Raw genomic sequence first — 11,555 nt, forward strand, 5'->3', positions numbered from 1 at the left:
AATACTTTCTAGTCATCAAAGAATTTTGAAAAAAAAAAACAAACTAATAAAAATAGGCAGCAAAAACACAACATTTTCAACATTGATAATAATAAGAAATGTTTCTTGAGCAGCAAATCAACATAGAATGATTTCTGAAGAATCATGTGACAATGAGGACTGGAGTAATGATGCTGAAAATTCAGCTTCGATCACAGGAATAAATGATTAAAATATGTTCAAGTAGAACATCATTATTTTAAATTGTAATAATATTTCACAATATTACGGTTTTACTATATTTTTGATCAAATAAATGCTGCCTTGGTGAGCATAAGTGATTTCTTTCAAAAAAAAAAAAAAAGAACACAAAGGAGGAAAAGACAAAAAGTTAGGCCGACTTTCCTGCTTAACAGAATCAGTGAGTCGGGGAGCAGGTCTCAGGATTGACTGAGGTTAAAGAGCAAAGGGTCAAAAGAGCCACAGGAGTGATGAATGGCCAAGAAAATCACACTAGTTTGTGTGACTGTGCAAGTTTGGGTCAAAAAAGAGTGGGAAGAAACAGAGCAAAACATTTCGTCATCATGTTTCATAGGACTTTTTTTAATGATATATTAAACTTTCATAATGCAAGGCTAAATCAATCAACGTTATTGTGGAAAAAAGCATAGTGAAGAGTCCAGTAAATATTTCTCTGGGTGGGTTTCATTAAAGTCAGTTTCTTTTCATTTACCACACGTTGCCACATTATATGGGGTAAGTTGTCACTTTAGGTTGGCAAAATGTAATACTGTATTTCATGTTATAGATATTAATATGAAAGGTAACATGCATATTGTTTAAGCCAACATAAATTGTAATTAATAAATTATATATAATTAGAACACTTGTGAAACTATGAAAATGTGTTTCCACCATGGGATAAAAAAATAAATAAACAAAAAAGGTAAAAAAAAAAAGTGCAATTTTTTTGTCACAATTCTGACCCCCCCCCCCTTATTTTTCTTGTTGAATGTGATGGGAATGTAATTTTAGAAGACAGAATTCACAAAAATAATCCCAATTTATGGCAGGTATGAACTAGATGCACTGCTAGAGAAAACAAGCGTTTGTGTAATTGAACTTCTGACTCAAAATTGCATAGCCTCTGTGACAACTACCCCCAGTCCCCTCTTTAAAGATGCCATGGCTCTGTTAATCTTATTTATCTGTGTTATGACTTATTATCTCTTTTGTGCCATTCCAGTACCTGCTTCATCGACTCCTGTCCTGTCATGTCCTAACCAGACAGTGTTTAAGCCGTCAGCAATGCAAAAGAATAAAAGTTGCATATGTAAACAGATGTACATCAGTCATTGTCACCCACTGTTCAGGTACTTTGCTGCGCAGTTCTCATAATGAGGCCTGTGCATGAGGTCCAGATTTGTCATAAATGCATCTTGTCTCATCATTCTGTTTTCAGCCTCTTCTCAACCCCCTTTCAAACTAATTCCTTCCCCTCCCCCTCTCCCTCTTTCTCTTTATTCAAAGCCATTGATCATGCATGCAGAAATTTAGCACGCCCATAGCTCCAGTCGGGAGCACTGGGGCGCTGTCCTACATACTGCTTCTCCACACACACACACACACACACACACACTCATCCTGAGACCACAATCAAATACACAAACATACACACACACACACACACACACACAGGGCAACCGCGCTGACAAATTCTTGAGCCGTGATACATAAGCACGCACATTTTTTACAAATTGTGGCATGCATTCCTACCTGTTCGGCCTACGAACTGCTCTCAAAACTTTTGGAGCATGAGTTTTATTTTTAATCTGATAATTGAGATTTTCACTTTGTATCTGTTTTCTTGTCTTCCACTGAAATATCAGGTTTCATATATCTAAGATGTACTTGTAGGTGCATTTCTGCTCTAGCTTTTGTGCTCTTAATATAACTGCTGATATTGTTGGCTTTTGTATGATAAATTGCTTTTGCTTTTCCTCAAGTTGCTTTGGATAACACTATGATTTAATATAGATGTCATAGAGATGCATGCTTTTTGCATACAGATGTCATTTTTTCTTGTGCTTTATTGACGTTAACAAATTGGGAAACATAAAATCCACATTTGATTTACTTATGAGATGTTTTGTGAAGCACATAGTTGTTCATTTTTAAATTATGTTTTAAAGTAAATGTGTTCAGAGACAGTAAATATATTTTGAAACGGGCTTTAATATTCCAAATTATTCGACTATTTTTCCAGCCTGCCCTCTGCATGTCAGTACTTATTTATTTTCAACAAATCACGAAATAACAAAACATTAAAATGACAACAATACCACGTGAGATGCTGTTGTTTATGAGGAACAATGCACACCTCCCTGAGGACTACAAATGGTTGTGGTCAGTCTGTTGGCCTCACCCACGCATGCAAACCACCAATCACCTGGTCCTGACTTAGTGCCTATTCAGGCCTGCAGGAATCCAGACTACCAATCACCAAAACTCAGCCTGATGCTGTATGATATTGGATGCTGCTTGGCTGTAGACAGCGCTGGGTTGGTTTGGTTGGTGGTACACACAATAGACACAACAGTGTTACTCTATCTATCTATCTATCTGTCTATCTGTCTGTCTGTCTGTCTGTCTGTCTGTCTGTCTGTCTGTCTGGCTTTCTCTTTCTTCAGACAGACCACGTTTCTGCTCCGCTACTGTACGACAGCAGATGAAAGCGGGCAGGGCCGGGGAGAAAGAGGGGCGGAGCAAACTACGAGAGTCCGGGAAAAGTCAAACGGGAGGCGGTGCCTCAGTGTGTGCAAAATCCACGCCTGGCCCGTCCTCCTCCAGACGGGCCCTCCCTCCCCCACCCCCTCGGGCCACCCGCTCTTGAGTTGGAGAGTCCTGGCTCCCTTTCGGATCACAGTCCGGGCAACAGAGGGACACGGGAATGGACACAGAAGGGAGTCAGAGCAGCCTGTCGTCCTCCACGCAGGACTCCCCACACGACCCCTGGTAAAGCTTCCTCTCTGTTCGGCTTTTCCTCGCGAACGGGAGATCTATATATACATCTATTCATTTAAACCTGAGAGTTTTGGGACCAGGAGGAAAGAGACCACCGGAGACAAAAGACACAAGCGCGGGTTCCTTTACGAAAGAGCGAAAATGGAAACAATGTAACAGCCAGGAGCCTCACTGTTACATTGTTTCCATGTTCCCCCTTTCCAGGACGCGCGCTGTTACATTGTTTCCATCTGTTACAATTGGAAGTGTTAAATTTTTTCCAACACATTATGTTATTACATTCCATTTCGCTTTTTCAAACGGGGATGATCGAACTTGTTACTTTTTAACGGAGAGGAAAGAATCAATTCTGCGTTTGGATTGGAAATAACGGCACCCATCCATCCATCATGGCCGAATTTCACTTTTCCACTTGATTCATTACGATTTTAGGGTGTTGATTACTGTATTTACACATGCACCAGTAATCAATAGCGTTTCAGAAGACTTTCAGATGTCTGATCTGACTCTCTTTTTCACCTTTCAGCAAAATGTTCATCGGCGGGTTGAGCTGGCAGACGACACAAGGTGAGACACGCGTGATCTTCTGTCCTGCGTGCTACTTCCACAAAAAGTCTAATGCATGGGTTGCTGTGAGCTCGTAGGAGCATTTCTTCTTTCTATGATTGTTTGGTTAGAAACAGAAAGCAAATAGTTTCCGTGAAATCAAAGCGTGCATTCAAAGCACGAGCCTAATGCGTAATAGCTATATCGTTTACATAGGTGAATATTTATAGATCAATGGGCTGTTTTATCTTAAAACTTCTCTTGCAATACTTCCTCGAAAACTCCAGACGATATATTTATATATATATATAGTGAGCTGGTGGTGATTTGAGGTGAAAGCAAGGGCGCTATTGAGGAAGCACTGATGTGGTTGAATAAATGCAACATGCAGTGTGGAAAATCTCTGGTTGCATGCGCACTGTGCACGCCTGTGTTGTTATTCAAATACTCAGCTTAGCTTAGAACATTATAATAAGAATGCTTACCAGAGCTTTATAATGAGCACTATTGTTGAGACGCAAAGTGGTCACGGATGGGCAGTCTCAATGCTGATCTAGTAGCAGCAAGCTTTTTGTTTGAGGTACATCAAACATGATTTGCGTCACTAAACTGCTGCTATGAAATAAATGCATTGTGTTTTTCTTTCTCCAGAGGGGCTGAAGGAATACTTTTGTAAATTCGGCGAGGTGAAGGAGTGTATGGTGATGCGGGATCCGGTTACGAAGCGGTCGAGGTGAGGGGGAGGCGCGCGCACATCCGCTGCTGACTTGTTTGTAACTTAATTCTTATGCGTAATGTTATGCTTTTGCGCAGGGGGTTTGGATTTGTCACCTACGTAGACCAGACCGGTGTGGATAATGTTTTGGCCCAAAACAGACACGAGCTGGATTCAAAAACAGTGAGCTTTTTTATCGTTTTTTATTATTCTGCATAGCAGTGATTTGTTTGTTACTTCTTTCTAGATACAATCTAGAAAGAAGTAGTTCTGCATGCTCTATACGGGTCAGTATTTCATCACACCTGCATCAGGCTTATTCTTTGTTTTTGAAGCAGCTGCTTCATATTCTGCAGTTTGTTTCTTAAGCACTTCGATCGGATGAATGCTTCTCGATGGTTTTCGTTTCCTAAGATCATTTTAACTCCACATGCACGAGGCGCGAGGTCCGTTCCTGCAGGTCTGTCTGGCGCAGAGCGCGCCACATGAAAGCGTTCTTTCGCGCTTTTCATCGTCATAGCAACCAGGGGAGCGAAACGGGGCAGAATCAAACTTTTCCAAATCTTCTAGGATTCGATCAACACTCCAAAAGCCTTGTGTAGATGCATGTATATACTTTAAGAAACTCTGCAGAAGTTAGTTTTATTATTATTATTATTACAAAAATAACATGCTGTTATTATAAAAAATATACCATGATTATGCTAATGCAATGGTATTCTTTGAAGTACCATGCAGTACCAATTCACTATGTTTTCAAAATATCTCAGTATTACCATTACTAAACCAAAGACTTAGAGTCTTGTTTTTGTTTTAGATAATGTACTGCAGTCACATTTGAGACTTGTATTTAAGTGTGTTTCTAGTATTATTATTAATATTATTCATATGCATTAAGAAGGTTTAGATATTCATCACAATCTAATAATTTGCATCATGTTTCTCAACTGGTTTTGCCTCAGAAGCCAGATTTGAGAATCTTAAATCAAACACTGAAATGTATTAAACCAGCTGCATAGATCAAGCAATATGCAAAATTATTAACATGACATTGGCTGAATAGGAAGATTGACAATGCATAATGCATAACCAACAGCTGAAGTGATTTACCAGCCAAACACATTAATATACAAATATACAAAATAAATGTTATTTTAGTATTAGCCATAGTGATGGTGAATTTGTAGTACTGTAAAGATTGATCGGATGCACAGCATTTGACGTCAACAACAAAACATCACAAAATAGCTTTTTTGCTGTTATGACTATGCATGCTTGTATGCTTTAATTTTGTTATATTAGTTTTGCCTGATGTCTGTGACCCCCGATCAGAACAGACGTGTAACTCACCAGTTGAGAACCACCAATGTAAATGGCATGGAATAGTTTGAATATATGCTAATATATTTTTCAGAATACTTTAGTATTAATATGGCACAATTACCAAACCGTGGGGATTTTAATGGAAATGAAAGCGGCCTGTAAATCTATGAAACCTAATACATGTTGAGCTCCAGAACTTTTTGTCCAGTTTTGACCGCATTGCACAGAGTAGCGTGCTTGCTAGTAGCTGTATTTGAATAAGTGCCCTGGTTGTGTTTGAATATGTGAGTCCTGGGACGTCACTGATGGTCCTTTGTCAGATCTGTGTGGGTGTGTCAGCAGACAAAACCAGAGCTTTACTACAGAGATGCCACAGACCCCTTAAAAGATGCGTGTGTGTGTGTATTTGTTTGTTGTAAAATTTGGGCTGTGTCGTGGCCTGTTCCCAGTCCTTTCACATTAAAGAATGAGGCTAGCCGAATCATGTTTATACGCATGTTTTTGCAAGAGTATTTACAACTATTGATGGTGACTTAAACACTACTGCTGCGTGGAGAGACTCAGCCTGGCAACACTTCAGTCTCTTGGGTTCGGTCGCCATGTGGGACTATCATCACCATGACAACTTTGTTGGTTATATCCGAGAGTGTCACACACTCTTAAACACGCCCATTAACCGCTGTGACCCTCCATAACACTTGATGGTGTAGATGTGTAGAATAATGCATGTGTACAATCTCTTTATTTTCTGTTTTGAAAAATCTATGGCATCAGTGTTGCATCATTCGCAGTTTGAAATGATTATGCAATTCAAGAAAAAGTCTAAAGTATTTTTCACTTTAATTCATGACGAAGAAGGACAGACTGGCATGTATGAAGACAAGATTTATTTTTAACAGTCGAGAGAAATTCTAATCTAGAATATAATACTTTGTGGCTTCAAGTCAACGTTTGCATGCAATCTGTTTTATTTTCGTAATGTGATGTATTAATTAGTGAATCTTATTAAAATTAAGGCCAGGATTTATCCTTTAGGAAATTGATGTTATTGAAAAAGGGGTTAGAAATGATAACTAGAAAAAGTTAGTTTTTTTCTTCAACAATGTGTCTACACTGTAAAAAAAAAAAAAAAATCTGTAGTTTTTAAAAAAAAAATTTTGGCAGCTGTGGTTGCCAGAATAATTTAGTAAAAAATACAGTAAAATTGTAAAAACATTTACAGAACAAACTGTAAATTTTACAGTATAAAACTGTAATTTACAAACAAGAAACAGTTCAACAATGGACACTGCTACTAAAATCTGTTTTGTATCTTTAACATAAATTGACAACCGGTAAAATAGAAAGGTGGTAAAAGAGACAGCAATATGAAGAATATGTTCATCACAAGTAGCTTTTCCACAATCTGAAGTATATACTAATATATAGAAGGTGCACAGAGTCATTCACACAAACACTAAACACCATCATGGTAACACGTGACACTTAAATAATTCAATAAACATTCATTAAACAACAGAAGATGTACATAACTGATAACAAACATGACAAAACTATTAAGAAACACGATTACTTAAACAAAATACTTTCAAATGTGGAGTGTCATGCAGGGAATTCTGGGAATATCAGTTTACAGTTTTTTACTGTAAATTATATGTTGATTTGTTATTTTTTTTACTTCTAATAATTGTACAGTTAACAGCATTTTACTGTAAAATTACATGAAATGTCTGGTTAGATCTTTTACAGTTTTTCCCTGTATATAGTACAGGAACTTACTGTTAACCTATCAACATTTTTTTTCCCCGTAGCGTTTTTACAGTATTTTACAGTTAAAATTACACTCATTTTTTATAGTGTATTAAGTAAGTAAATATAATACTAATTTATGTCTAAGGTCTCGTGAATTGTGCTGGTGTTCATATTAGACAACAACTAGGGAAATTTTTATGCAAACTTACACTACTGTTCAAAAGTTTGGGGTCAGTTTGATATTTTTTTTATATATATAAATTGAAACGTTTGTTTGGTAAAGATGCATTAAATTATCAAAAGTCAAAGTAAAGACATTTGAAATGGTTCAAAAGTTATTTATGTTTCAAATAAATGCTGCTGTTTTGAAGCATGAAATGAAGCGTTTTCAACATTGATGATAATAAGGAATGTTTTCTGAGCAGCAAATCAGCATATTAGAATGATTTCTGAAGGATCATGTGACACTGAAGACTGGAGTAATGATGCTGAAAATTCAGCTTTGATCACAGGAATAAAATAGTTATTCGAAATTGTAATAATATTTCACAATATAAAAACATGTTGATTCTGATAGCTGTGATGTAAATCTCCATTACAGGTAGCCTATACAGCAAAACTCTGTTTTCTGTGCTGCGATGCAAAGGCTAATCAGTGTGTTAATTGTGTATTGATGGGTTTGAATGGCCTTTTCGTATGGTATTTGAGGCTCTGTTGTGTTAATGTTTTGGTGGGGTTGCTGTGGGTTATTAGGTCACTCCAGTGGGGTCTGAAATGCTGTGTGGGGAGGGATTCGCAAAAACAGGAAGCAATTTTGATAGATAAGACTATTGTGCAAACAGCTCCTCGTCCACTTCAGCTGCGTTTTGAGATTCCAGCAGAACTGCAGAGGAATCGTCAACAGTCTGCAACGCAGATGGCAGTATGTACTGTTTTATTTGATATTTGATGTGGTACTGTAAAGTTTTGCATGTAACAGTAAAGCGTTTCCATGCCGTCCACATTTTCAGTCCTTCTGTAGTCTTTTCTGGGTGTTTGCCTATTCTTTGCATTTGCCATCCATGCGAGGAGCTGAAAAGAAGATATTGTGAAAGGGTCCGTGTTGAAAACAGAAAGAATGTGCCATGCTGAGAGTGTTTTTTCATGCTATCGGCCCTCAGAAGAACGAGTGAAAGAGGATAGGCTGGTAGAGGGGTGTCTGAGCTCTGGAAACGAGAGGTCATATTGTCAAATCTTGTAAAAATAAGGCTAAATTACAAAACAGACATGACAGGATGTGCATTTCTAGAACAATCGGATATAACGTCTTTGCCGTGTGCAAACTATGTGAGAGTTTTATTTGTGTGTTTAAAAAAAAACTGAGTTGTATCTTAACCCTGTAAAGACTGGCATATGCATAACAGTCAAGAGAAATGTAATGGAATTGAAATGGAACAGTTTTTTGAACTTTTAGACAAAATCTAAAAAAAAAAAAAATAAACATCTAAAAAAGGTTTGTATGTGGTTTTTGTTGAGTATCATATTTGATACATCAGGCTTTTATGCCTCATATAGCATGATATAGTGAGAATATAAGGGGAATAAAACACCTAAATTTATTCTAAGGCCCAAACTGAGCAAAAATATGCAATTTGGTGCAGTTACTAATATTTATATGGCCAGAAAGCAAGATAAAATTCAGCTTTTAATGTAAATCAATGAGATCTTTATAACAGTGTAACAGACTACTGACATAAAATCTCCCAATAATGTCTTAATAAGGTAATATTTATAAGCTCTGTAGTTTCTAAACATATAATGCAATGCAATACAATGATGATTGAGAGATGACCAAATAAATGTTCCTCAAATGTCTGATGATCATATTTGATCCTCACATTTCAACACGATTTTTCTAAAAATGATCTATGAATAATCAAGTAAACCAAAGTTGCTTCAGTCCAGTAAGTGTTAAAGTCCCCATGAAATCAAAATTAAAGTTTTTTGGGTGTTAGTATCAATATGTTAGTCTTAAGGTTATCTATAAGGCAGTGTGCTCCAAAACAGTGACAAAATTCGCATTTAGAAGATATAAGCATTCAAAGCTTTCAGTTCGTCACTTCCCCCAAAACGGCTCAACGATTTTTTTGACATCACATCGTACTTCAGCTTCTCATCAAACTTTCTGTCCAATCAAATGCTCTCTAGAATCCGAAGCGCCCGCCCCCTACACTATAAAATAGACGCTGAAGCCACGGCTGAAATCCGTCACTTGTCCACAGAATTAGTATTTTCTGTACAGTGAATGGCACGTAGTGCACTATATAGGGGACAGGGAACGATTCAAACAGTGTAAATATGCTTTCCATTGAGGAAAAAAAGAAGTCTGGTTTCGCGCTGTCACGCTATAACCACCGCACCGCACACACACTCTGCTCCGGTCCAGAGACACAATAGCACGGAGCGGATCACATGCGCGAGTCAGAAAATGAAAGCATTGTAAAGAACGTATGTCTCTTTATAGCTTGTGGCTTCATGTGTTTATGTATTTAACTCTGTTTTTAACATGCAATGCTTGTGCATAATATGCTTTTTTACGGACAATTTTAGCTTTTTAAACGTTTTCAGTTTGTAATTCAATGCTAGAGACAGTCCTGCGTTGTGCATCGTGGAGAACTGGCACAAGGACACTTGAAATGTTTTGGATGAGAGTCCCGCTGGAGGCCTTGAGTGCGTCATTGACGTGTACGAGTGTGTGTGACGGTTTAGCGGTAGATTCTGGAGATTAGCTCTCAAATGCTGACGGCATGACGAGGTGCTAGCTGCGGGATGGACGGAAAGAGAGAGAGAGAGAATTCCCTGTCCGTAATTAGTATGGATCGCCAAAGCAACTAATCGGATTGAGGGAAACAAACTGGATTGCATTTCCGATGTAGCTACATGGCTGAAGCCAAAGCCTCTCCTGAGATTTTGCATCGTGTCAGCACACACACACACACACACACACACTCACCTTTGTTCCATCTTGGTCACGGTGTGGGGTTGTTGAGCCTCCTTAACGAGCATCGTGAGCTAATTGCATGCTAGAGACAGTCCTGCGTTGTGCATCGTGGAGAACTGGCACAAGGACACTTGAAATGTTTTGGATGAGAGTCCCGCTGGAGGCCTTGAGTGCGTCATTGACGTGTACGAGTGTGTGTGACGGTTTAGCGGTAGATTCTGGAGATTAGCTCTCAAATGCTGACGGCATGACGAGGTGCTAGCTGCGGGATGGACGGAAAGAGAGAGAGAGAGAATTCCCTGTCCGTAATTAGTATGGATCGCCAAAGCAACTAATCGGATTGAGGGAAACAAACTGGATTGCATTTCCGATGTAGCTACATGGCTGAAGCCAAAGCCTCTCCTGAGATTTTGCATCGTGTCAGCACACACACACACACACACACACACTCACCTTTGTTCCATCTTGGTCACGGTGTGGGGTTGTTGAGCCTCATTAACGAGCATCGTTAGCTAATTGCTTTGCCATTGTTCACTCATGCACAGTGACCTTGATGGCCCAGTCCCATATACAACAGCAGTTCACAATCAAACACCTTTAGTTTTAACGTAGTGGTGCAGTGATATATAAATGTTTCCCTATGCTGATAATGACTGTTTTGTATAAATTGGTTTATACATGTGCCAGCTTCTTCTACTTAAACAACAAAGGATTTTTCCTTTTCTACCATCACTGTTATGTTGCTCACTACTAATATTCCTTGTAAAGCAGCTTAGGAACAATATGCATTGTTAATGTTGCTGTATATAAAAACCCCCAAAACAAAACGTATTATGATTGATATTATGTATGGCCAAAATTATAGGTACTACCATTAACACAAAGGTAAATCACTTCCACAGAAATGTGGCATCAAAACATTAAAATATACAGTATAAAATATTGATAACTGTTTACTACTCTTGAAACCTTTAATTATTTTAACCTTATAAAAAGAAATAAAAAGGTATTACATTTATAAATATAAATTTATATATGTATATACAGTTAATGAAAAGCACTTTCAAAAAATATAACAATATAAAATGTAACATATTTAATGAATAAAAATTATTATTATTATTAATAAAATATAATATTATTATTAAAATATATTATTAGTATGTAATACTTTTGTATAATATAGATGTAGATGTATATTACATAGAATGTTATATAGATTTGTATTTATATATA

The 11,555-nt window shown here is 37.6% G+C and overlaps 1 protein-coding gene across 1 annotated transcript in view; it reads left to right on the forward strand.

Moving 5' to 3' along the window:
- The first annotated feature begins 2,813 nt into the window (after positions 1-2,813).
- LOC107725130 (RNA-binding protein Musashi homolog 1-like) overlaps positions 2,814-11,555 on the forward strand; it is a 39,415-nt gene continuing 30,673 nt past the window's right edge. The window contains exons 1-4 of the mRNA XM_016534286.1: positions 2,814-2,994; positions 3,530-3,570; positions 4,201-4,282; positions 4,363-4,447. Coding sequence (XP_016389772.1) covers positions 2,930-2,994; positions 3,530-3,570; positions 4,201-4,282; positions 4,363-4,447 — 273 coding nt within the window. The 5' untranslated portion in view covers positions 2,814-2,929. The remainder of the gene's footprint in view (positions 2,995-3,529; positions 3,571-4,200; positions 4,283-4,362; positions 4,448-11,555) is intronic.

The sequence above is a fragment of the Sinocyclocheilus rhinocerous genome, unplaced genomic scaffold (assembly GCF_001515625.1).
Source record: "Sinocyclocheilus rhinocerous isolate Xijiao unplaced genomic scaffold, SAMN03320098_v1.1 scaffold1295, whole genome shotgun sequence".
In the NCBI taxonomy this organism is placed as follows: domain Eukaryota; kingdom Metazoa; phylum Chordata; class Actinopteri; order Cypriniformes; family Cyprinidae; genus Sinocyclocheilus; species Sinocyclocheilus rhinocerous.